At 44.1% G+C, this 27,445-nt stretch overlaps 1 protein-coding gene across 1 annotated transcript in view; it reads right to left on the bottom strand.

The window, feature by feature from the left end:
• The window catches only part of CCDC187 (coiled-coil domain containing 187), a 37,051-nt gene extending 9,641 nt beyond the window's left edge, over positions 1–27,410 (bottom strand). The window contains exons 1-18 of the mRNA XM_030000976.2: positions 26,874–27,410; positions 26,415–26,506; positions 26,187–26,285; positions 25,243–25,922; positions 24,313–24,412; positions 19,233–19,423; positions 12,679–12,785; positions 12,160–12,270; positions 11,132–11,235; positions 10,354–10,487; positions 9,697–9,842; positions 9,375–9,562; positions 6,880–6,967; positions 5,909–6,085; positions 5,636–5,814; positions 2,318–2,502; positions 1,643–1,755; positions 945–1,113 (exon numbers count right to left, since the gene is read on the bottom strand). Of these exons, the coding sequence (XP_029856836.2) occupies positions 945–1,113; positions 1,643–1,755; positions 2,318–2,502; positions 5,636–5,814; positions 5,909–6,085; positions 6,880–6,967; positions 9,375–9,562; positions 9,697–9,842; positions 10,354–10,487; positions 11,132–11,235; positions 12,160–12,270; positions 12,679–12,785; positions 19,233–19,423; positions 24,313–24,412; positions 25,243–25,922; positions 26,187–26,285; positions 26,415–26,506; positions 26,874–27,410 (3,400 nt within the window). The remainder of the gene's footprint in view (positions 1–944; positions 1,114–1,642; positions 1,756–2,317; positions 2,503–5,635; positions 5,815–5,908; positions 6,086–6,879; positions 6,968–9,374; positions 9,563–9,696; positions 9,843–10,353; positions 10,488–11,131; positions 11,236–12,159; positions 12,271–12,678; positions 12,786–19,232; positions 19,424–24,312; positions 24,413–25,242; positions 25,923–26,186; positions 26,286–26,414; positions 26,507–26,873) is intronic.
• Between the last annotated feature and the right edge of the window lie 35 nt (positions 27,411–27,445).

Genomic DNA, 27,445 nt, shown 5'->3' with positions numbered 1-27,445 from the left:
AGATTATTCAGCACAGAAGGCAAATACAGGTGGTTTTTTTTTTAATCTCAGTCCCACAAAGTAGCCATGACTACACGGATCTAAGGCTTGCTACTAGATTTTATGGCAGTGCCTATGCTCTGACACTCTAAGTTATGAAAGAGCACAAGACTCCTCGCCAAATATAAAAAAATGAAGTCAAAATGCTAATGGTGAAATTGTGGTCCACTGAAGTCCATGGAAAAATTTCTCTTTGCCTGAAGGACAGGATTTATTTCAGACAATTTGACATCCACATGCTCAAAGCTAGGCTTGAGAATCTAGTTAAGGTGCAGCCCATGCCAAACTTCTATCACCAAGACCACTGGTTAAGTTGTAGTTACACAAATCTATAGTCTCCCTCACTATGGTATCTAGGAATAAATGCAGAAAGATAGTTCATTAGAAGGGCAACACAAATATAAATATTTACATATTGTGGCAATATTTTGTAATACAGAGATTATGCATACTCAGAACTATGTAAATGATAAAACTGGCTCATATATAAACAGCCAGTTTTATTTTTTATATGTCCTACTGAGAGCAAGAAATATGAACTGAGGATAAAACCTGGAAACAAAAATAACTCCAGCATGTCCTGTTGAAGTCTATCTTCAACTGATCTATGTTCTTTTAAAAAGAACACCCTTAAATTATTTAAAAAATGCCTCAAAAGAGAGTAAATTGTTAATGACACAATCAGAATAAGTTATGATTTTGTTCTGAGGAAGCAGTATAATCATATCTCATAATAAACCTTTGAGAGATCTCCACCATCTTTCCTGGCAGTGATTTATATATTGGGTATAGTGAGCAAGACACTTAGGTAATAAATGAGAAGATTGTCTCTCTTTCTGTCTGGATTAAAGTTTGATTGAAGTGGTTGAAACAGATTGGACATAATAGCATTAAATATGATTTACCAGTTCCTTGAAGAGTATTTTCTGCCTGAACCAGGCATAAGTTACACAAAGTAGAAAGCATCTCCAAGCCTTTCACTGTGAACTTGCTGTCGCATGGATTAATATCTTCATTGTCTTTAGGATCTATCTTTGGGTTTGAAATAAGTGCCTTTCCCTCCAGAACAGATTCCTAGAATGTAAATATGAAGAGACAGAGTTAATGTCTTAAGGGAAAAGGACTTTGCTGGCAGAAAGAATAGTTAAGAGATCAGAGATTAAATCTACATGTTCACACTAAGATATACATAAGCACACATGGACGCCAGTGCATATATACCCATGTTGGGGCTGTGTCACTGATGTAGGAAATAGGAAAGGGACTAGCCTCTGCAGCTGCTATGGACAAATAATATTTTACTGCTCCAGGACAGGTTTAGTTTCTCCTGGAGCAGCACAGCACTTACCCACAGGAGATGGGTTAAACACATTGTCACCAGTTAACAACATAGACAAAATGGAAGGGGCAGGAAAGTTGTGGTAAACCAGCCCATGTCAAAACTTACTCTTTAGGTAAAATGCACATAACTAACACACAAGACTGATTTCTACTTGATGTTCATAACTGCCAAATGAGTCTTGTGCTGGTTCCATCTTAAGGCAAATACAACCTGGGGCACCATTTCTTTAGGCAGAAATGGAATTCCAGAAGTGATCCTTACCAGAAATGCACACTTTCTGCCTTCTCTTGTAATGGGTGTGGGTATAGGTTCATCCATTCTAGCTGAATTTGCATGTTCCAGAGGTAATAAAACATGATCCTGAGCATTAAACTCTGAAAGGTACAACAAGTTACAAGTTTCCAATGCTGCATTTTTTTCCATGAATAACTTGACTATAGCTTTTTGTTTAGCTCAGTCAAAAAGGCTTATTTAAAGATATTTATAGTTTGAGTAACTTAGTTTTGCCCTACACATTCCTTCTCACACCAACGGAAGCTGAAAGGACCAATGACCTTATTTATCTAATCATTACCTTACCTACCATCCAGTTACACAGTAGCAACTTGAAAGCTCACTTCCAGAAATATCTGTGCTCTTTCTCTCTTCATCTATGCATAGCTGCTACGTCAACAAAACAACTTACACCTTTGTTACACCTTCTTCTTGCTAATCCTGAACAGATCCTGGTACCAAAACCCACGCTGAAGGTAACCAAGGAACATATCAACATTGCAAGTTCTCTCTCACGGGCTAATTAGCTTGACAGTCCTCTTCCAAAAGATCATTTGAACTGCTCCAAAGAACAGCTGAGACTTCAACTTTTGCCTTAAGTCATTCAGTTTGACTAAGTGGTCATAAACATGGTTTGCTACAGACATCGTCTTTATTGGGTACCTGTGTTTCTGCAATCTTTAATCATAAAGACCCAGCCTGTGGTTTGACTACTAGCACCACACATTTTCTCGGCCACCATCTCAGACGCATCAGGACCTTGCACAGCAAGGGACTGCTCCGAACTTGGGGACTCCTCTGCCTGTTTCTGGTACTGTACCGGTGTTTTCTTGTTCTCAGTAGAAAAGCTGTAAACAGTTAGACAAGGAATTAATGATTGGGAGTTGTTTTCATGTTCCCAAGTTAATCATCACAAATCTATATGAAGTCAATAAAGGTATGAATTAAACGCTTCTGGTAGTGCTTGATAGTACCTGTAGAGTGCTCACATGCACATAGGTTTATAAACCAGCAAATTAGTAAAGCCAGAAGCACGCCAAATCATGTATTTATTTCTCCATTCCCCTCCCTCTCACTTGATACTGTATTTTATATAGTCAGGTTACTAATCTTCATAGACAAGAATAGGAGGAGACTGAAGAAATCATCAGCACTGAAAAGGCAAATCCAGGGTCAAACTCTGAACCTGTATGCCTCATCCATTTCCAATCAATGATACTGTATCAGTTTCCAACAGATCTCATTTAATTTTCCACTTTAAATACAGCATTGCAACCTTATGGACATTTGGGACATTAGATACAGATTGCAATGGTGACTTCGAATTTTCTAAACAGTGTCCTTACTGCAAGAGCACAAGGCAACACAATTCATACTCACAGGCTTTTCCATTAGCGGTACAAGTTCTAGAATACACAGCTGAGTAAGTTATTCTGTCCAGAAAAAGCAGCGATCTACATGTGGGCTTTTTGGAGTTTTTGTTTGTTTAATTTTTGGTTTGTTTGTTTACTATAGTAACAGTTTATAAAGTTAAATATGTTCTTGCATAGATTAAAATTAACAATATGACAACGTCTAGAAGCTAATTCCCTATTCAATTTTTTTTAAATGTGAAAAAAGCAGGCCTATATAGCATTCAACACCACTAATGTTTAAGGACTTAAAAATAAGTATCCCAGTTCAGAAGATGTATTCCCAATTCTTAGCTAAAAGCTTTTCCATTTATAATAATTACAAGTTTCTGTATTCCTTGTTTCTAGTATTTAACATCCATTAACAAAACCTCAAACCAGCAGCTTTTTCTGCATGTTGGCAATTTATTTATTATTTCAGTTTGCTTTCATTTTTATAAGTATTTCCCAACCCTTTCCATCCCCTTACAGCCCTGCTTATTAACCATCTTCCTGATCAGTATAAAACATGAACATACCTGCACTGGTGGATAGATAGCACAATTACCACCCTGCACTCTTATGTAGGACAGAGATCTGTACACAATCACACAGCAGCCAGAGTTTGGGTGCATTGCAAGTTCCACCAGGCCCTCCCCGTCTGCTCTAGACTGACGCTAATATTCACTGTTCTCCTATGAGCAGGCTTGTCAGTAATAAGAAGTGAAAGCACAGCCAAGAAACCTTTTAAAGATTTCTGTGACTTGTAATCAATAACACCATGAATTATAGATCAGCTCCATGCAGGGATTTATTTGAAAGCCTTTCCCTGTGGGGACTTAAGTAAATGCACAAACCTGACTCACCAGTCTGCTAACAGGCTGGGTAACACTGAATGAAAGGTGTTGGTTTTTTTTTTTTAATTCATATAGATATATTTGTCTTTAACTGCATATTTTTTTTTCCTGAAACAAACTAGATTTTTGTTCATCTGAGCCTGCTTTGGAAGACTGCTGTTCTGAGAAGTGTGGATACTGCTGGGTGCTCATCTGCACTGCTCAGCTCCGCCAGCTCAGTGGGAAGCAAACAGGGATGCTGGGGATACAGCGCTTTTAGAACAGTCTGACTGAACTCCTGAATTACCTCTGACTGGACATTTCACATGACACCTCTATGCTTGAGTTTAAGCATAAAATTGAGCCCTGTGTAGTACAAAAGCCTTCTGTGGTTAAATCCTAAGTGAAACACTAACCTGCTCTGAGGGATTAAGTGATACATAGGCTTAGAGCCAGAGGATGACAAAGGAGTGAATTCCACCAATTAAATCAATACATTTCTACTCATTCTGTATGGGTATTTTGAAGTCTAATTAATATATAGTTGCAAGTGTTTTGAGTTTGTAGTTAAAAGCCACCACGAAAATGTGAACTATTGTTAGCAGTTGTGTGAAATCATTAAAAAAAAAATATCCTGGTTATTAATGCTATGTAAATTGTCTTACTTCGGTCTGATGTCAAAGCTACAGTTGTTCCTAACATTGCAGTGACAGGCCCCAGTCCCACAGACTTCGATAACACTGCTTAACATTTTATAGTGTAAATAATCACAATGAAATACGTTTACCTGCTTGCACAAACCCACAGAGTTTAAAATTAATATACAAAGCCTGCAAGGACTTCCTTTTTTAAAGCACAGAGGATTGTGACACTGAATGCAAGAGCATAGAGCCATTCTAATGAAAGCACAACTGCTTCATTCCCTAGTGTAGGGAACAAATCCTACACTACTTTTTGCACACAGGATTAAATAGTTTATTACCCAGTGCAGCCCCTTCCCCATGCAATAAGCTTTTGATGGCAGACCAACATGGCTTCTTTCAGCATGAAACAGACTTGTCCAACTTCTAGAGATAAATCCAAATCACAGTACTATGTGATTACATATATGTGTCCAGAGACACAGAGATATATAAACAGACTCTCCAAATTTCAGGATTAAGGCTCAGATTTAGCTAGTTCTACTGAAGGAGTTAATATTTGTGACATACAGATGTACTGAGATCACAATGTAACTCCCTGTAACTTTCTGGTAAAATTCAAGATTTCACTTAAAACACTTTTCCCCCCTGCACAGAAGGGTACTTCTTTTTAAAGAATGGAAAAATCTGAAATAAATACACTATTTCTTATTGATATATTAAGCCAATGAATGTATTCTGCCTGAAGAATTTAGTAAGTGGTATGGAAAGCATCCCCAGCTATGGATCCAGACACCTTAGTTTACTTGATGCTGTTCACATACCTTGCAATAAGCTGGTCCCTGCCCTGAGGGGCTTACCATTCTGGATACCAGATGGTAGGCTGGGCATATGGAGGACACAAATAAACAGTGAGGCAATACTGGTCAGAATGACAGGTAGTGATCTTGACGCATCAACTGCTTGAACACAGAGGTTTTCAAAACATCATTATAAAACTCACTCTTGGGAGCATTTAAAGCTCACACAATTATCTCAGACATAACTGCTTCCATCTTCTCCACTGGATTGTTTCTTATCTTCAGCTATCACTGTGGAAAGGGTTTTACTTACCCCTCATATTTCTTGCTTTGTTTATTCTTTAGCTGGACACAACTTTCTCTATTCCCTGACAGATCAAGCCTTTCTGGGTGGGCTGTAGACTCTGCTGAAGAGGAATATAACTTTGGGCTAGAAATAAGTCTCACTGTCTTCAGCTTTATTGCTTCTTCAGTTGCTGGGCTCCTTGTAAGCTAAAAAGAAAAGGTAACACACGAGATTTCACCTGGGTTCCTTAGCTGTAATGTCAGCTCTGACTTCAGGTATTACCCACTCAAAAAAACCTACCGAGACATCTACTGACTGTGACTTAATAACCTCTTGCTTCCCAGCCATATTATGCAGCTTTTCCTGGATTTGTGCTGTAGAATGCCGCATCATTAAGATTTCTCTTTGCTGCTTTAATAAAAGCTTTCTTTCTTGATGGGCTGCCCTGTAGATATTTTGCAGGTGTTGGATTTCTGCCTACGCAAAGCAGAAAAAGAAAGCGTAAGAGAGCTAAGATAACAGAGAAAAGAGACCTACTTAAAAATGTGTATAGTATTTCTTAACATAAGGCAATACTACTCACAAAACATCCTGAAAATTCAATATGCAGGTTTTGTTCCTTTTTTTTAAGAAAATTTTTGCAGTTTTATTTTTCACTAATGCTGACTGGGGGTTACCTGTGAAAACTAATGGCAGGTAAGGGGATATTTCACTGCCTGAGAGATGGGGTGTCTGGGTGGTGAGACCTTTGGAAACGAATTACCTTCTGGTCATTCAAAACTACAGTATGCTTGTGGTTTGCATAGGAATTCCTTGAAATAAAGGAGAGACTTTTACTACATAAGGAGTAGGAAAAAATTTTCTGACTACCGAGTATCATTACGAGCCCAGCATTCCTCTCGGTAACAGGAGAACTGAGACTATAAAATTAGCTGTCAGATTAATTTAATATATTTCAACATCAGAAGCATAAATCTGCATAAATCAGTGGAAACCTACTTTATATGACCTGTTTGTTATGGCACAAATAGAAAAATCCACTAACATTGGAGTAGCGGGGGGGGGGGGAAGGTGTTTTCTCCAAGATTTACAGACTGCTGACTTTGGCACAAAAACCCCCACCTCACTGAATATAGGAAGCAAAGCAGAATAATGCATGTGAAGTCACACCAATGACATTTTTTAAAAAACAAACCCCACTTGCTCCAGCAGCTCCAGGCACCTCCCCCTGTTTATAAGATGAAATCCAGCTCCTCTTGCTGCACTATTACCTGCTCCTGTTTCAGCTCCGTTAGGATTTTGCGCTGCTTTGTGGCCATGGCAGACGCTCCCTTACAATCTCGCAGGTTTTCCAGGCAGCTGGAGACCATAGAAGGATGGGGATCACAGTCAGATAATTAAATGCCATTAATTTAATGGTCTTCAGAAAACAACGCCAGGGATAGGAGCAAAGGTCCTCTCAAAGCAGCTGTAAAACCAGCAGTAGCTATGGAAGGGCTCTGCAGAAAGTTCTGCTAGACTTAGAGGACATCTCACCTGGGGCCATATTGCCTGGACCTCTCCCGAGGCAGCAGGACTTTCCCAAGCACTCCATACACAGCACTGACCGGTGTGGGACACCATGCACCAGGTGGAGCTCATACTGTACCTCATGATGCCCCAGCCCAGTCAGCGCTGAGGGACACCTCGCACCAAGGGTCTCACACTGTCCCCGAGGGCACCCCAGCCCAGTCAGCGCTGAGGGACACCTCGCACCAAGGGTCTCACACCGTCCCCGAGGGCACCCCAGCCCAGTCAGCGCTGAGGGACACCTCGCACCAAGGGTCTCACACCATCCCCGAGGGCACCCCAGCCCAGTCAGCGCTGAGGGACACCTCACACCAAGGGTCTCACACCATCCCCGAGAGCACCCCAGCCCAGTCAGCGCTGAGGGACACCTCGCACCAAGGGTCTCACACCGTCCCCGAGGGCACCCCAGCCCAGTCAGCGCTGAGGGACACCTCGCACCAAGGGTCTCACACCGTCCCTGGCGGTGCCCCAGCCCAGTCAGCGCTGAGGGACACCTCGCACCAAGGGTCTCACACCGTCCCCGAGGGCGCCCCAGCCCAGTCAGCGCTGAGGGACACCTCACACCAAGGGTCTCACACCGTCCCTGGCGGTGCCCCAGCCCAGTCAGCGCTGAGGGACACCTCACACCAAGGGTCTCACACCGTCCCCGAGGGCACCCCAGCCCAGTCAGCGCTGAGGGACACCTCACACCAAGGGTCTCACACCGTCCCCGAGGGCACCCCAGCCCAGTCAGCGCTGAGGGACACCTCGCACCAAGGGTCTCACACCGTCCCCGAGGGCACCCCAGCCCAGTCAGCGCTGAGGGACACCTCGCACCAAGGGTCTCACACCGTCCCTGGCGGTGCCCCAGCCCAGTCAGCGCTGAGGTTCACCTCACACCAAGGGTCTCACACCGTCCCCGAGGGCACCCCAGCCCAGTCAGCGCTGAGGGACACCTCACACCAAGGGTCTCACACCGTCCCCGAGGGCACCCCAGCCCAGTCAGCGCTGAGGGACACCTCGCACCAAGGGTCTCACACCATCCCCGAGGGCACCCCAGCCCAGTCAGCGCTGAGGGACACCTCGCACCAAGGGTCTCACACCATCCCCGAGAGCACCCCAGCCCAGTCAGCGCTGAGGGACACCTCGCACCAAGGGTCTCACACCGTCCCCGAGGGCACCCCAGCCCAGTCAGCGCTGAGGGACACCTCGCACCAAGGGTCTCACACCATCCCCGAGAGCACCCCAGCCCAGTCAGCGCTGAGGGACACCTCACACCAAGGGTCTCACACCGTCCCCGAGGGCACCCCAGCCCAGTCAGCGCTGAGGGACACCTCACACCAAGGGTCTCACACCGTCCCCGAGGGCACCCCAGCCCAGTCAGCGCTGAGGGACACCTCGCACCAAGGGTCTCACACCGTCCCCGAGGGCACCCCAGCCCAGTCAGCGCTGAGGGACACCTCGCACCAAGGGTCTCACACCGTCCCTGGCGGTGCCCCAGCCCAGTCAGCGCTGAGGTTCACCTCACACCAAGGGTCTCACACCGTCCCCGAGGGCACCCCAGCCCAGTCAGCGCTGAGGGACACCTCACACCAAGGGTCTCACACCGTCCCCGAGGGCACCCCAGCCCAGTCAGCGCTGAGGGACACCTCGCACCAAGGGTCTCACACCGTCCCCGAGGGCACCCCAGCCCAGTCAGCGCTGAGGGACACCTCGCACCAAGGGTCTCACACCATCCCCGAGAGCACCCCAGCCCAGTCAGCGCTGAGGGACACCTCGCACCAAGGGTCTCACACCGTCCCTGGCGGTGCCCCAGCCCAGTCAGCGCTGAGGGACACCTCGCACCAAGGGTCTCACACCGTCCCCGAGGGCACCCCAGCCCAGTCAGCGCTGAGGGACACCTCACACCAAGGGTCTCACACCGTCCCTGGCCGTGCCCCAGCCCAGTCAGCGCGGAGCATGGGCTCACACCACACCTGAAGGAGGCTGCAGTAGGGAGCTCAACTGTGCTCTGGAGAGAATAAAACTGTGCAGACTCCTCTCCTTCTGCTTTACCTGCACTTATTCTGTAAGAGAAGGATTTTACATTTGCTCCCTTCCCCTGAGCCAGGACAGTTTTTCTTCCTTTGAGCAGGCAGTGGCACCTTCACCTCCTGCTGAAGGATCTGTCCCTATCAGGGCAGGCCTGTGGTGTCCTGCCCTTGTGTCTCCCCCTCACCGTTTCTGGTGGCCCAGCCAGGCCAATTCAGCCTTGGCTTTCTCCTGGAGAGCTTTTTTGCGGAGCTTGAGGAGGGCGGCCTGGTGTCGAGCTCGCAGCTCTTCTCCCCTCAGACACTGCTCCACCATGGCCAAGCTGAAACGGCAGAAAGTGCTGGAACCTCCATAGTGCCGGCCGACTTCGCTCCACTGGGGACAGAGCAAAGCATTGTGCTTTATCAGAGAAGTGCCGTCCGGGTGACAAGTTTGACATGGAGACTAAAAGCCAAGAAATCCCCCCAAAAACCAAACACCCCCCACACTAGTACAAGTGCTGGTGTTACCTGGCTGTCGGAGCTGGCCTGTTCGCTGCTCTCTCCAGAGTCGTCCCCTGCACAGATCTCCCCATGGAGCAGATTCACCGGAGGTGGCAACAGATTCGAGGTTTCATGGTCGTGCAGCAGCTCCCCGTGCTCTGCTGGCAGGGATCCTAAGGAGAAGATTTAAAGTCACTGTAAGTAAAATATTTCTCTGTAACAGAAGGAAAAAGACCTCAAGAACGGTTCCCATAATATGTGAGTTAGCATCCTTTCCTGAAATCAAGGCTTCTTTGCAAAGACTGGGCAGCTGAGCCCGCGCGCTGCCCTCAGCAGGAGCCTGAGGAGAGTCACCCACAGCCGTTCACTTACAGGAGCAAGTTATGAGCAGTAACCTCCCCTTCAAGTGAAATCATGGTAAACAGGTAAAAAGGAAAAAAAGGGGCCTATAACTAACTCCCAAGATTATTTTCTGTAGAAGGGTCAGGAGTAAAAAAGGGGACTGCTATGGTTTAAATATGCATAATGAATATAAGTATTTAGGTAAAAATCTTCAAAATCAGTTAGCAAATTAGTGAAATTTGTGATTACGTGTTCCAGCCCCCGGATGCTGAGCTGTTTCTCATGCCATGCTAGAAAGTGGTGTTTGCCCAATACCACCAAATCCTTTAACTTAGTGTTCACCTTCCTGAAGCACTGTGCAATATGAACCCCTTCCTCCCAGAGGTTTTCTTTCTCCCACTATTTTGGGATCCACTGGACTGTGATCTCTTTCCATCTTCAATGCAGATTGTTTCAGTGAATGCATCCCTTGATTACTGAAGGTAAGAAAGAAAGGAAGTATTTTCTTATTGCAGTCAGAGATACTATTTCAATTTCTAGCTTTCATAGCAAAGTCTTCCTTGGAGGCTGAATCTTTTTCAAACTAGCATGGTACTAATTTTTATGCAATACTGGAATTTTTACCTTTGCAAAAGTGCCTTTCTGGTTATTGTACCCATAAGAATCTAGAAGCAATTCTCAAGTCTTCAATCTATGCCACTTTAAGTGAACATAAAAACATGCACATACAATATTCTCACTCATGCCAAGGTATATAATGGTAAAGCAAAATGAGGAAAATTATATTTCCCACAAGTTTCAAAGGGCTTCTACCTTTTAAAAAATGCAAAATCTCCAACAACATTGGAAAGATGTTTATACTATGGTTTGTGCATAAATTGGAGTAGAAAGACTGTATCGCAAAGACTGATACTTCACAGCAGAGATGCGATTGAATAAAATGGTTAGGCCATACTCTTAAAGATAATGTGACGGCCATGTAGGCTTTTCTTAAATGACTTGAAATGAACATCCATTTTAGAAAGAGCACAGTGCAAATGCTTTAGTGCCCCAAGTCATTCATATAGTCGAACCACAGGCTAAACCATCAGAGTGCCTCGTTATATACTGCCTTCTGTACCTGCCAGCTGCATTGTCACCTTCTGATTGGTATCCTCTCCACATTTGCTCTGTGTGGTCCAATCTTGGCACTGAAGGATAACTGCCTTTGGAGCTACTGCACTCCTGCAAACACAGAAATTGTCTGTAGACCTGAATGATCTATTTGAAAGGCAGAACTTAAGCCTTCTTCCCTCATCCTCTTGGGAAAGTCCTTCGTTGTAGATAATGCTGTTCATATGCCAATAATTCCTAAAGGTTTGGATTAACAAATGAGCTAGATACTACTCACAGTGAAATAACTGTGTGGGCATATGGAAGTATGGTAGTATAACAGCTCACAAACTGTTGTGTATTTAGAGCTGCTTTCATGGGAGTCAGGGTACTGTGTTCATCCTAAGGGCTTTAAAAAAAACATACAGAGATCACTTCTGTCTGAGCTGTTCAAACATACTGAAGATATTAATTGAGCTAAAGTATCCTCCAAAGCAAATATTTTCAACGATGTAACGAGAGCTTGGAATTGCACGAGGTTTGAGCTTGTGTTTATGCATGTGGGGCTAAATTCCTATTCTAACAAATATACACTGAAGTCCATCAATTCCTAGCTGACTTCAAAATCTGAGGCTGGAAGGCAACCAACAAATAAACAGCTTGCTACTTTTTTTTTGTTTGTTTTTTTTGAAAGGGTACTTTTTGGTCAAGATTAGCATCTCACTAGGCTCTCATGTCTGAGGAAGTATCACAGTAATTATCTCCTGAGGACTTAAAAACCCATCTCTTGATTTTACAGCAAAACCAGCCATAGACACCAAAAGCTGCAGTACCTAAGTGATTGCAGATCAACAACCCAAATGACAGCCTAAGGGACTTCATTACCTGGGAGACCTGGGCCCTTCCAGAAAGATACCCTGATCTACAGTTTTTATCAGTTAAAAAACTCCTTTTGATTAAGGGATTCTGAGTAAGAAAAAAAAAGACCAGTGGGGTTTGGACGAACATTTTGCTAAATCCAGAAGCAGTAGCACAGGATCTGAAATGATAACTTACCTCTAAATTGTGCTGAAGCAGGTCAGTCAAAAACCTCTGGCTTTCTTCAACTTCTAGCTTTGCTTTCTCCCTCAGCACTGTAAGCTGCTGTTTCTGCTGGAGCTGATGGACCTGCATTAGCAAATGACACGCTATAAATTATATTTTTAACCAAGTCACATGATTCCTCAGAGGTGGGGGGCAAAGGGCAGCAAACTCCAAGAGGAGGCAGCACGGTATTGCGCAGCCAACTCCTGTCTCATCCTGCTACCTTTGGAAGGCAGTACAACTGCTTGCTTTGGCTGCAGCAGAGCAATGCATTCTTGCCCACTAGTGCTAGACTAGGACCTCCAAATAACAAACTAAGGCTGACACCTCTCCTTTACAGCTACTTGGGGTTTATAAACCTGATGCAGAGTCAGCTGATGCCAGCTGATTATAGCCTAAACACACCTGAATCCAGGGATAGCTATTACCTTTTTACCTGGGATAGCAGAACTTGAATTGCTCTTTGCTTGTTGCATAGGTTGCTTACTGTACCTTCAGTCTGTGAGCCAGTAGTAGGGAGGTTTGCCTCAAATTGTTCAGATGGCTCCTGTGTTTGTCTTCCAGTTCTGTGCAGCTAGGGTCTCCCTCACCTGCAGAAGCTTAGGAAATAGATGTTAACAGTCACCATTTCTTACTTTAAAAAAAGAAAAAAAAAAAATCTGTACTCCACTTAATAGATGCCAGCTGAAGAAAGTATCAGAGTTAACCAGAGGGAGGTAGTGGAGACAGGTTTCTTCAGATTCGTTGCTGCCCTGAAAATGTGTTTCTACACTGCCAGTGTCCTTTGGGATTTAAGCATTTGCTAAGTGTTTTGCCAGCAGGGCTGCCTTGTTGGATCACCATTGAGGCCAGTATACCTTGTAAATAATCTAACAGTATCATAGTATTTTCAGTAGGGTACCAGGGCATCTGCTTCTCAGCATTCTTTGCAGTGTTTCAGGCCTGACTGTACTTCTCAAAACACGCCTGAATCCTAATATATAGACTTAAACAAGGGATCACCAAAAGGGGAAGGGGATATATGTACATTGTTCCTAACTGCTTTTTCCTTTTGAATCCTTCCTGGGCCTATTTTTGGAAGCCTCCCAAATCTGACATCTGCCTTTATTCCTGGAATAACTTCTCTGCATACATTTACTTCTTCTACCATATCTGAAGGAGGAAAATGTCACTACCTACATCCTGTCAAGAAATCTGTTACCGTAAAGTCCTGCAAGTACTGGGGAGAGGGGAAGAGGTAGGACTTAAGAGGGCCTATGCCAGGAAAGAGGAGGACTGCGGAGTGATTCCCATTCCAAGCCCGAAGTCCAGAGCATGGGTTATGGTCACTCTTGTTACCACGGGTCCTTTACTGCATCAACAGGGTCAGACCCACTGGTTACAAAATAAGAAAAGCTTCCCAACCTGGTCACTTCTTTGGGAACTCCAGCAGCATCGAGTGTGCCCCCTCCATCTTGCAGCTTCTCCCTGTACAGGGGTGCAGGCTTGATTTCTCTCTTTTGTCACAGGGAGACAAACCCGTGAAAAAAAAGCTTTCGCTTTTAAGTGGGGAAAACAACTCTTGTTCCAGGTGCACCTATTTCACTGCTACTTTCTTATTGTAACTCTCCTGTCTGTCTTTTACAGTATAGGTGATGTAATGTTTACCAGTGATATGTTCTTGGCTGCTTTGAGCTTCTCAGATGAATTGCAAAGCTTATGCAAACAGGTTGCGTGTTTACTCTGTGCTGTGCCACTGTCACAGCAACCAGAGTTATAAATGAATTGAAGTGTGGGTCATAAATAGAAATAGGTTTGACTTGGAAACTTGAGATAAAATCTGTATCCCTATCCAGATTGTCTGAATGCATATTACCCCATGCCTCAGGATAAGCCCACAACATGCACAGTTTGTTTTCGCTTTAAATACTGAAGGATCTTTAACATGGAAGGATCAGAGATGTGGGCTTCTTTGCATGCCAGGATGCTTTTTTTGTTTATGTGGTTGTGAATGAAATAAAATGTTAATGCTTCAAGCCCAACGAAGATTTTCTATTAGAATGCTGCTGTGTTTTTATAAAGGACCTGCTTGCAAATTTCACTTACCGCTTACAGTGTTACTATAGGAGGCTTTTCTTAACCCCCTGCTTTTCCGAATCAAGAGACTGGATGAAAATCCCATCTTATTTCTGTAATGCCTATCTCCTGGTTCTGGAGGGTTCTTTGAAAAGGCAAAATCATACTGAATTACCTAGAAATCACATGCCCAATAAAGAGTTCATCCATTTTAAGAGAGTCTTGGTTTTGCCCCAATCTTTCTAATTTGGTGACTGATTCAGACTCTTTAACACTTGTAGTTACCAGAGATGATTTTGTGAAATGGTATATTTAGGAAAATGCTGTGGGTGAAACAGCTGTTGTTTCTACAGGGAAGTTTTATTACTGTTTTTAAGCAATGTAATAGAAAAAAGACAAATGAACAGTTCTTCAGCGGGTATATAGACAGTTCATCACTTTCAAAAGCCAGATGAGGATGCCTCCTTCAATACTAACAAATAAGGTCATTTTATTAAAAAAATTTACAAGCTAAATGTATTGACACTAAGTTGTCTGAGTAGCTTTTAATACTAATATCTGGGCCATTCTGAAGTATGGTAATGTATTAGGATATAGTTTAAAACTGACAAGTATTTTCAATTTGTGCCTCAAACTGAAAAATGTTATTGCTCTGCTCAAAGCCTGACCAGTGGTATTGATCTCAAAGTGAATAAAAAGTTTGTTCTGTTCTGTTTTCACTCCTTTTGAACATAGTTTTCCTAATTGTGGCTATTTCCAGATGCATTTCTTGTGTTGCAGTATCCTGCGTTAAAGAAAATACCATCTGGCTAAATTTCACGTCCTCTTATGTTATGATGAATGGCATTTTACTGCATACCCAGATAGCTTCAATGTACATACACTCAGTCTTTTTAAAAAAAATGCTATTTATTAAATCACTTTCCGCTGCACCTGCAGAATCTCAGTAAAGCCCTGTAGAATCTCTGTGACATATAATTAAAAAAGCCAGGCTAAAAGTCTCATTTTTCTAATCACTTGAAGCTAGGCAGAAGCACTTACTGCTGCTTTACTCAAGGACAGCTTTTTCTCTTTCTGCCCATGTCAGCAATCAGTCCAAACCAGTTATTACAAAAATACATACTTGCAACTTCAGATGTAAGCATAACTTTGACTACATTATTGCCTGGAGGTGTATGAAGATGGGGTGTAAAGAGTCCTGAAATGTTGCTGTAAAATGGTGCAGCAGACCCAGAAGGAGTTGACCCATTTGATACCCAGGGCAGGGGAATCCTTCCCCTCCAGAATTACTGGGCTAGCTCATTTGCTTTATTATTTTAGGATGCTCTTCAGGTAAGTGAAGGGATGGGTGAAATACCACCCAGGCATTTCAGTACTTTGTTAGCATGCAGGAACTGAGCTGTAGTGATGACAAGTAACTGAAGATACAGAAGAGAGGTTTGCTAACTCCTGATCCCAGCTGAGATATGCAGCATGGGCGAACAGGATGGCTGTTTGGCCCTTCTTCAGCAAGACCTGTGAGCCAAGAGCAATCCCTACGCAAGAGACTCTGAACTTGAAGGTTATACTTGTTTACTCAGGAAAGCCAAGGGGCTGATCTGCATTCTTGAGTACCTTGGAGAATCTGTATTTCCATGACTGCTGAATCAGTTTCTTCTCTCCTCTATGAATACATCTGGTATCCCACTTGTCATTGAAGAGTAGCTGCTTGCTAAACAAGGGGATTAATGTGGTCTGTGCTGCTCCTGTCCTCCGCATATTTTGTATTTATGTCTAAATCCTTTAGTGCGGAGGGTTGGCTAGAGTTCAGCTTCCAGCCAGATGTTGCAGCACATGGCAATACCTCACCCTGCTGCTGACCCTTCCACGTGTGGCATAGCACATGCAGAGCAGCAGAGCAGCTCTTGCCACAGGCTAGCAAGAGAGAGCTAGGCCTGAGTCTGGACCTAACCAGAACCCTAAATTTCCATGGAATGCTCCTTCTGTAGCTCACCAATTATACTAAATTCCCTCAATCCACTACGCTTGCAGTATGGAAACCAAAGCCCCAACCCATGTGGCAAAGCAACACTGGACTCCACAGAGTAAGAAATGCACACTTGTCCACATGCTTTGCAGTGCTATTTTACGAGTAACAGCACACTATGGGGTAGTAGCATGGAGAGGGAAAAAGTCCTCATTTCTTGTGCACACACAGGCAATAGGATGATTTATCAGCCAGCTAATAAGCAGTGCAAACACAGTCTCTGTGGGTATGGAAAGAAACTAGTTCAGAGGAAGAAAACTGGTATCAAAGGAAATGAGAGCAATTCTCAAGAGCAATTCTCGTGTTGCCTGTCACAGAGTCAAGAAGCATGCTATGCTTCAACGCTGCCATCATTGCAGGCTACTTTAGAGATGTTTGAAGGCTGATGATGGAGCTCACTGAAGCTTCACCAGGCAGAAGCTTTGTAAAATACGAAAGACAGTGTAGGATTTTGAAGTGAAACACGAAGAGCTGTCTTATCTCAAAACTATCAATCAGAGGACAATTAGCTGAAACCATGCTGTCACACTACTTTGCTGATTCCACTAATGTAATAATTTCTCCCTCTGCTAGAAGCAAGAAGGCAGCTCCCTCTAGTGATACGAGAGAATATGTCAATCAGCAGTCAAGAGGAAAGATGTTATGTATATTTTCTTTGTAATCCATGTTAAAATTCTGCATTTTAAGAATAATGAAGAGCACTCAGTTTGCTTTCCTAACGCAAATTACTTTAAACCAGTAGTCATGCTTAAGCTTCAACATTTAGAAAATACTTTTTTAACAATTAATTTCAGCTTAAACCTTGTTAGCTCTCAAATACAAAAACGAAACAAAAGCCTGGCCCGATGAAATGAGCTTTCTGGCTCATTTAGTCCAATCTGGCTCATAGTCCAATCACAAGGCTGTACGAAGGGGCACAGGCAAAATGTTTTTTCAAATCACCTAGTTCCCTTATTTAATAGCAATACAGAAACTTGGGTACTGTGGGCTATATTCAGAGGGTGTGCTGCAGTACCAAGGGAAGTATAGCTCATCTTCTCAGCTCCCTGTGGAAGAGACCTGGTGGTCTGGCAGGAATGATGGAAAGATTTTATGTAGTTGTGTCTCCGAGATAAGCAGAATGTGCAAACCACTTCCTCGTCAGCTCACTTGGTTATAGCAAGTTTTGTGCCTAAACCAATTAGAGATGCATATAAGAGCTACATGAAATACTTTCCAGTGATGCCTGTGGAGACAATTTGTGTTCATCACAGTATGTTCTTATAGCATTTGCAATTCTGGATTTTATACTGGCTGTGTTTAAAAAGAAAATTCAACAGTTCAGGACAGATTCACTGTCTTCCTCCAGGCAGTAATTACAAATATTTTGTGAATATCTGCTTCTTATACTGTGCTTTATTGTGTTTGAAAATGAAATTTGTTATTTTGCCAAGTATGTTTACTACAGAAAATTTGTCATGTCTTTGGCATAGCAATTAGCTATGGGGATGCATGTATCTTTCAAAGGTAAATATTTATATTTTATATTAATATTTATATTTTGCAGCAGTTGTATAATTGCACATCATTATGCTGCATGTGCACGGTGACTTCTGTGTTCTGTGAAAGAGAACAGAATCAACTGCTGGTGTGATGCTTTATAGCAGACAATACAGCCTTGCGTCTGAATGCCCTTTTCCTGATAAGAGTGGTGAACGGATCCACTTGTGACCCATATTTCAAAACCACATTGTCTTCAGCATGACAGTTCTGTGCCTCATCTGCAGCAACATGGCCCATAGTAGAACTGCTGGCTTACAGTCAAACCTTGGGCTTGGGCACACTCAAAAGCTGTCAGCTCCTGCAAATGCTCAGAGAAGGTAAAGGTTTCTCCTGGCATACACAAGAGGCAGCAGTTGCTGTTGTTCATGTGGTGAATAGTAGACGGCAGGGTCTTTTTGCCAGATAGTGTCCAGAATTGGGGCCCTTAGTTATTTAATATTAAATAAATACATTGTCTTCTGCTTATGGTAAACACTTCAGACAACAGACTTACTGTCCAATCATGTAAGATGCCCTTCTAGTCCCTGGGGGGTGGGGAGAAGCATAGTAAACAAGGTTGGCTTCTCGACCACCTCAAAATCCAGTATGTATAAAATTTTGTGGGGAAAACAATAAGAATCCTTAATAAGAGCAAAGGCTTTTTTTAAGTACCCTCTTTGAGGACAGGTTATCTGATCTTGTTCTTTTGTCTCGGAAAAGCCCTTAAAACAATGCACCATCTGCTACTGTTTGGTGGAAGCAAGCAGAGATCTCTTCAGACAGAGCAGCCTGCATGCTACTGTTTGCCATTTAACCCTTTCAGCCACAAACTTTCCCTTATTTCTATGCAAACATTTGTTCTGAGCAGAAGTGGTGATGCCCTGCACCCCACTCTTGCCTTGTCCAGCCCTGCAGGATCCGTAGGATAATATCTAACACTTATCTGATGTGGTAATTATGAAGAATTAATTGCAAGGCTCCTTGAGACCTTCAGATGAAGCTGCAGGGTGCTGAAAATGTCTCTGATTTGAAGGGAGTTTGTTCCATCGGGGCCGTCTGTAGCTGCTGCGTGTGTAACTCAGCACAGGAGCAACCTGTGAGGTGTCGCTCTGCTGAATTCACACCTGTGAAACAGCACAGCACTGCGTGGAAAAGGCAAAGCATTTCTATTGCACTTTTTAGTGGGATGTATCTGTTAAATTGGACATGAAAATTGAGGGGACATTTTTTCATACATTTGTTCTTCACCTTCGAAATTTGGAACATGAACCAGCTATTTGAAATTCCCCCTCACCCTAGAAGTCTTTTCAGTCCTAGTCAGAACCTTTGGCAAGAATTCTCTTGCAAGGAAGCACTATTCATTCTTTTGCAATACAATAAGAAGCACCTTGGGAGGGCACTGAGTAACCACCGCCCTGTGACACTTTGGGGAATGCCACCTTACCAAAGTCCCGCTCAAAGGTGTCGTGAGTCTCAGCTCCAGGGCTCAGAGCATCAGAGGGCTGTAATATGAGGCTGTTCGGTGTCCTCAGGCTCTCTCTGGGACACTGGTTGGCAATCTCCTCTTGATTCTGAACTTTCAAAATAGTCTTACATGGGTAGTGATTCCTCCAAGCTGTGAGTTCTCTCTGCGGACTGTGTCAAGGTAACAAAAACAATTAGAGAGTTTTTGAGATCTTGCATGTGCGTAAGCAATCTCTTAAACAAAAAAATGGTTATTTCATTTTAACAAAGCTATCATTTATTAAATTTTGTTAAATGGAAACAAAAGACTGACTGAAAAGTCATACCTGCCAATGTACAAAATCCCCTTTCTTGTACCTTGATGTTGTCAGGAAAGCTCACAACACTTGTCTTCACCTACTCTAATTACTGCTCTGAAGAACTGGATATTTTTCAACCTAGTGGCAAATAGAAACAACCACCTTGCAGTTTTGAAGCTTAATTTATGAGGGCTGCATTGTACAATCCGTGCCATTGTTAGGACTTTGTTGCACAATCTAGCTCTGAACCTTGGCAAAGTTATCTGAAATCTTTTTAGAAACACAAAGTACTGATCTCTGTTCCAGTGTTTCTGGGACTTGTGCTGAGCATGGCTGTGGCCCAACTAACATTTGCTATTGATATATATACTTTAATATTTCAAAACAATGTCAGCACCAAGTCCCGCAGTCCTGATGAAGATCACAGCTAACTGGTTTTACTTTGTTTTGATCTGTTAACTATCTGAGCTTAACTAAAAAGATTAGGAAGGAAGGTGTGAAAATGGGCATTTATTGATCAAGCCTCAGCTGAAACACATGCAGGGACACTGAGACACATTGAAATGGTGACAGATGTTTTCTTTTTTATACAGAAAAATGAATGTGGAAAATTTTTTTTGTTGGCAATCAGCTTAGGGAAATCTTATCTCATTTTTCTCGTTAATAAGCTTTTCTTTGTTTTTCATGACCCAGAAACTGCTAAAACGATTAGAACAGCTTCCACTAACATGTCTTGGAGGTAGTCTTCAGAAAGTGGAAGCAGAGGTGGATGAGAGAGAAAGAGAAGAGGTAGCAGAGATTTCTTAAGAAGCAGTTCTAATATCCATTGGGCAAATGCACTGAGTATTGTCTCTGCATTTGTGTTGTGATAGTTTTTTAGTCAATGCCACTGTTTTCTTTGGCTCTTGAGAAGTGCCTACTTCTGTTTGGAGAGACTGATGCCAAGGTCCAAATCCAACCCTGCTTGTTTTCTGGGAAGGCTATTGCCAACATCAGTGAAAGTCAATGCAGATTCTACAGAAAATACTGGGATTACACAGGAGTGGCCAGCAACCCCTTTCTTCCAGACACAGCCAGCTCTGCAGTGGGCATAAACCATCACAATTCCCAGATGAGGCTCTTTGGATTTGCACTGGCTAAAGAGAAAGCATTATTGGGTCCACAGTAGGAGGCAGAGCTGTGATCTAACAGCTAACTGTCTCAGCACATCAGGCCTCTGCCTGGCAGCTGCTTGCTCTGCCCTAGCCTGTGAGGCTGCCCTTTTGAAAGTGCACTTTCAAAACTGAACTTATGGCAAAAGTGTTATGGTCTTTTTGACTCTCAAGAGTGTAACAGAAATCCACTTATATGGGTAACTGAATCAAAATAAGGAAATTGCATACGCATTTTCTGGCAGTTTGGAGAATTCCCATCAGTGTGTCATTTGCATTAGCAACAAATCTCCGTCAGCCACCCCTGTGGACTGCAGAGCAGCCGTGCATGAAATGGGAACATTTCTTATGGAAAGAGGCACCTGCAGGATCTCTTGCATGAACATGACTCACTGTTTTCACAGCTATAATTAAACATGTAAACACAAAACTGTGTTGTCGAAACTGGCTGTGGATAAGATCATGTTCAAGAGTGCTGATTTTGTAACACTGGATGTTTCGTATTTGTGAATGAGGCCAGCAAACAGTCAGTTTTTAACAGGTGGCTTGGTTTAGATGAACTCTTGAAGAGAACATCCATTGTAGCCAACTGTGGACTCATAACTCATTATTGCTGGTAGCAACAGTGGAAGTCAGAGCATAGACCCAATTCAGCTGCTTTCACTATCATATTTTCTAACCTAGCTCTAGCTACACCGGTGATGAGCTACACAGGCATGGATTTACCAAGGGCTAAGACACAGCACTATCCCCACCTGGTAGCCAAGTCCTGTAAAGTTTTGAAGAGACACGCTTCCTTCACTCCCTACTAACAGTCCCCCATATGGAGTTCATGCACTCACAGTGCAAATGTGTCTGCAGCAGGAGGAATTATGACCCTGGAAAACATGTTCCTCAGCCACCTCCTTAACACACTGGTGCTCCTCTACCACGTGGCTTTCTCTCTGATCAGATCATAGATGTATGCCCTCAGCAGGCATGTGAATCAGTTGGTACCGGAGCAACTTCAGGAACAGCTTGGTCATGGAAGCCTCATGTTGTCCTTACTGGCATGTGCTGCCTACTGGTGTGTACAGAAGGACTCTCATCCACTTTTGCTTCCCATGAGTGAGAGTGCAGGCTTCAGGACTAGGTGCAAAATTAGAATCTAGACCATATGCAAATAAAAGCTGAAGACAACTCAAAGACAGGCTTTTACACTGAACCTTTGTATTATCTATTTTACTAAAGGCTAAGAAAGGGTCAGACATGGGGTGGTCTTTCCTTTGTATCGTCCCCTTACTGTCACTACTGCTGCATTAGAGGGAGCCCTCAACCCCCAAGGAGATGAGTCTGGAGTTGTTCACAACATAGCAACACTTTCCACTTCTAATCTCTAAATACAGTGATATTTTATCTGCAAGTAGCTCTCCTCATCTTTTGAAACAGCATTCGCAACAGGGTTGCGATTTATTGTTTGGGAGGTTTTATTGCTCTTTTTCTTTCTGTGATACTCTGAGGACTTTGACTCCACTGCTCAAACACACGGGAGCTTTGCTTTCTCAGTAATTGCATTGTTCAGGAGATCAGTGCAATCTGTCTTATTTCTACTTTGTCTGATGCTTGTCCATTACAGCGGAGGGGCTATTCCCTTCGGGCCCCAAGGGGGTTCTGCACCTACCTTCCATTACCGTGAATTAGAGTTGCCTATAAACACGCACGCTTCAAGACAAGAGTAATGGACCCCACCATTTTCTCCAGACTGGTGGGCTGTGCTCTCTAAGGTGCAGTGCGTACGCAGCTCTGACACCTCACTGCACGCTCTGAGTGCCGAGTGCTCATGTTTTATACATTTGCCATCTTCTGTGACAGAACAGCTCCATAATCCTTGCAACTGATCTCTCAGAGCAGAAATCAGCCCAGCCTTTGTGAATGTGGTAGTTGCGCACAAAGAACAGGGTTTTAACTCTCAGTAATTCCAGTAATTACTCTTCATAACTTTGGTAAGCTGAGCTGTCTGGACTTATCTCTCCAATTTTCATTTTCCTCTTGTTTACTTTGCACTGTAAAGCTGTAAACAATCTTCTTAAAAAGAATGCTGTGCCTTTCCTGCCTTCAATTAAACAAACCGCTCTTCCCATTAGAGCTTTCTGCAGTTTAACTGCAAGCAGTTTGGCACAGCCTGCTTGGTCCCAGGATCTGATGAACTGCCCGTTAAGCAGAGCTACTCCATCCCCGCCTGGGCAGGGATCCTGCAGCACCAACACCTCCTCCTTCGCTCTGAACGGGAATTTGGGGACGCAGTGGCCAGTTTGCTGCACATATGTCCTTTCTTTGGTAATGCCTGTCCAGGTCATATTTAATCTAGGGCTCAGGGGATTTATTCTCTAAGGGAAGACCTCTCTGCAGAGACATGCGGCCCCTGCGGGGACTCCAGCTTTGTCCTTCTCTGTGGCTGGACAGGGGCACAGTCTGGTCTGCAGTTAGCGATTGTGTCTGAACTAACGGGTCCCTTCGTGGTCCTCCCTGTGACCAGAGATGACCCACCTGGGGTAGTTACACAAATATGTCTTTGCACTCTAAGATACAGGCTAAACGCAGAGGGTTTTCTATCGACTGCCATCTACATTAAATATTTAATTAACGTAGGCTGACCAAAACCAACCTGCGTTAATGTAATCCCTTTTTTCTAAACTTCCTGCTTCAAAGCCTATTTTCCGTAATGATCACCACGCTCCAACGTGCGTCCTGTTCATGGGAACTTGATGTTTGTGAGTAGGTGTTGCTCCACATACACACAACCTGCAGAGCTGCAGCAATTGGAATTTTTCACCCACTTTTGGGGCAAAGTGAGTGAAAACAATTACTCAAAATGGATTTCTAGTATTCAGTTGATTAAATCACTCTTTAATCCCCTGCAAAAAGGAGATCAGTGGAGACTTAACTAGGTACTCACAATCAATTTCTCCTCCCGCCAACGCCACACGTTAAAACACTGAGGGTTTTGTTCTACCGGGGCGGGGAGGGAGGCACGGGCTGCCTGTTAGGTGCCAGACACGGAGGTCTGACCCGGGGGGGTTCGGCCGCCCTCCCGCTCCCGCTCCCGCTCCTCCCGCTCCCGGGGGCCGGCGGGCGGCGGCGGGCGCAGCGAGCGGCCCCGCAGGCGCGGAGGGGCGCCCCTGGCGGCGGGCTCGCGGCGCCCCCTGGCGGTCAGCCCCGCCGCCGCCGCCGCCCACCCCGCCCGGGGCTGCCCCCGCTCCGGAGAGGGGCGGAGAGCCAGAGCTCCCTCGGGCAAGCGGGGCAGGGCTGGGCTGCGTGGCGAGAAACCTCCCCCCCCTCAGCTCCCAGGCTCCTCGGGCTGCCGGGAGGTTGCAGCCAGGGCAAAAGTACTGTAGGGGAGCTCCACGGCTCCAAAAAACCCCGGCTGAACCTTTCCTATTGATCTTCCAGCTCTCTACAAATAGGTGGTTCCCTCTTTCAGTATATCTTGTGTCAAAAATCTGCCTACTTGGCAATTCGCTGGGTAAGGAGTAAAGAGCAGTCTGGCTCCGTGCTGAATTGGCGCTATTTATTTTAACTACGTGTGTGTGCGGCGCGTTTAGCAGAGAATAATATATCCAAATTTGTTTACCTTCTAGTGAGGAATCTGTGAGATGGAGAGGCTGGGCTGGTTATTGGCTTTTCATGCAATAGGCTTGTGTCCACCTCAGAGCCCTTATTCACAGGAAAACCTTTTAAAAAGACAAATGAGGGCATTTAATAGATATGCTCTTTGTAGAAATGAAATGGCCCAATCTTTGGCATCTATTCTCTGCCTACTTATATGTGAGCACTTAACTTCCATATAGCTCTTCTTATCCACAGATTTCTAAGTACATGGGGTTAGGCTTATAATTCCTTTCTTACTTCTGGGAAAGCCTAGGCACCAGAAGGTGAAGCGAGGTGTCCAAAATCAGTGGCAAAACCACAGATAAAATTAAGAGATGTAGTTTCACAGGTGCAATGAGAGGAGAAGAAAGTAATTAGATCATTACTCAAGTTAGATCATTACTTCTCAATGTGATAGCCTCTACTTCAGTCCAATCTCTCCTTTCACAGGGGGACTGACGGACTTTTCAGGGCTAACCAAAGGGACATATAAGAAAAGTCAGTCGCTACTAACATCCTGGCAACTGTCCAATCTGAGGAGATTTGCTGGAATTTCATGGTTCTGCCCTACTGATCTAAAGATACTGAACAGCATATGGAGTGGCGCTCGTACTTGCTGCTGCCAGAGGGTCCCTAGGCTGCCTGTGCTGCTTGCTGAGGGCACCTGCAACTCTTCTTGGCAGTACATTTGTGAGCTGTGCAGAGAACAAGCCTGCAAACACTCAAGGCTCCAGCAACTGCTCCCTCTGAGCAGTATGGATACAGCCTAGAAGACCCACTGCTCAGGAATTTTCCAAGACACAATGCTTTCAATAGCCAAGGGGAGATCAGGCTTAAACACTGCTTTGTAGCTTTGGAAGACTTGGGCTATGGCATCTGAGTCTCACTGTTGCATTGTGTCAATATGATCTACCTTGCAATGTGTTGCTCAGGTCTTCCCCAGCGTTGAGATGCCTCTGTCCTGCGCTACGAAAGATCCATGGTAATTCTTTGCTTGCAGCACTCCTGCCAGGCAAAGGAGCGGGTATTTCCTTCTGTCTGTCCAAGGCTGTTGCTCCCTCAGTGCTATCCACAAGGCTAATCCTGCCCAGTCCCTGAGATTCTCTATCTGATGACACACATAACACATCAGGATCTGGGGTGTCCAGAAGCATTTGTATAGTCATTGTCCTGTCTTGCTCATCCTTGGATGTCTCAGGCTCTGGGACAGAAGAAGACTCATTGTAAATGTCCAAAGTTGTCTCTGTCAATGTTTTGTCAGCAGACTCTTTAATCCAGCTTGCTGCATTCAGTCTCTTAGTTGCCATCTCAATCTTTTCTGCAAGTTCCTTAGATAGACTACGTATGGCTTTCACTCGCTCATGTTTAATTCTGTATGGAGAAAGACCAGAAGTCAAGTCCTTGGAGTAAGGTTTTGCATCTTTCTGAGGAAGGGAAAAGCTCAGAGGAGGTGTATGCAGAGCTGGGGGAGAGCAGTCCCTCAAGTCTTGACATTTCAGAGGACTGAGAAACCAGCATTCGGATTCCAGTGGTGCTGGAGAAGCTAATGCCTCTCTTTTTTTAGGTGATTGAACTGTTTCTAGAAGTTGATTCCTGTTTAAACAAAAAGGAAAAATGTCACGTTATAAAGACAAAGTAACAGTAGCTTTCTGCACAGACCAGTATCCTCAGCTCAAGCGCTTCTCAAAAGAAAAAGAAATAGATTTCTCTGTCTATAGATACATTTGTCAAATGATAGATTCAGGATGGAACATGAACTGCTGACAGATGTGGAGAAAAATCAGCCTGGGGCTGGCAAGGAATAATTATTATTTAAAAACAGAAAACATAAAAGTAGGCTGAAAAGTTTGCCTCAACCTGGAGAGCCAGAGCATCGGTGTCCTTCCATGTTCGAAAGCGCTCCCAGGTGCTCCCAGGTTCTGTAACCTCTCTGGACCACGGTGCAGTGAGGCTGACCTTAAGGTGAGATATGACAGTACATTAGTCCATTGCTCTATTATGTATGGTTTACAACAGAATACTGTGAAAAGTCTGCAGAGTGTCCTGAGAAAGAAGCTTTCTAGGATGCTTTTTATGTCTGAGTACCTGCCTCCGTGATCTTTACTTAATAGAGTACAGGATGTTTTATCCACCCAGGCCATGAAACTCCTCTCCAGGATTCCACCACTGGTTTGTTCCTGAAACAGAAGTGACCATTAGTGTAAGCACTAAATAGCTAGGCAACATGAGGGTAATATCTGGCTTTTGTTCCACTTAATAATTGGTTCATGTAACTGGAAAACTGCATGCACCAAACAACAAACCTGCTCTTTTAGCTTAAGCAATGGAGATTTCCAGGCTTTTGGCCCTGAAGTCAAGGGTTCCAGCCTTACTAATGAGCCCAGCAGTTCTTGCCATAATTAGAAGATATTTGCTCTATTTTTCCAGATAAAACTTTTTCTCCCTGACACTTCAGAGCATTTGTATGAAGTGTTTCATCTCCTGCATGGTGCTGTACTGATCAAGATTGGAGGGTTTTCAATCTGCCACTTCTTTATGACTTACTTGCTTAAGTTTACACTGAGGACTTCCTTTGGCAGAAGCTGTTTCCCCCATGAACTTGCGCATCTGGTCAGAACATGTTTTCCTTCCAACAGCTTCTTTCTGTTTCCTGTATACTTCTTGCAATCTCTTATTTCTCATCTCTGTGGCCTGCACCAAAGACTTTTTCTCTTCTAGGCTTTTTTTCTTTCTTTCTTGATTCTTTCGATACATAAATTCCTGAACAATTTCAGGGCTGTAGGAGTGATGTTTTTTAATGTTTACCCTCCTCTTTGAAGGGTGCTTAAGGTTTTCTTTTTCAGATCCTTTCTGTGCAGAGCTGCTTGAGCCTTTCTGTCTCTGAGAAGATGTGCTTTTTCCTCTGCTGCAGTTTCCTGAGGTGCTGGGCTTGGCCCCATCTTTCATTAATGAAGACTGTATCTTTTCCCCACTGAAGGCAGAGGGAGTTATGCCTCGAGGTCCAGGTGAAGGAGAATGGATCCTGAGGTATTGCTGCAGAACTTCTACCTTTCCTTTTGCAGTATCTTTTGGGAGCCTCATATGTCTGTGTTCATCATGATACTGGCTTTGCAAGT

This window comes from Aquila chrysaetos, chromosome 24 (assembly GCF_900496995.4).
Source record: "Aquila chrysaetos chrysaetos chromosome 24, bAquChr1.4, whole genome shotgun sequence".
NCBI lineage: Eukaryota > Metazoa > Chordata > Aves > Accipitriformes > Accipitridae > Aquila > Aquila chrysaetos.
This window is presented reverse-complemented; position numbering and strand designations above follow the sequence as displayed.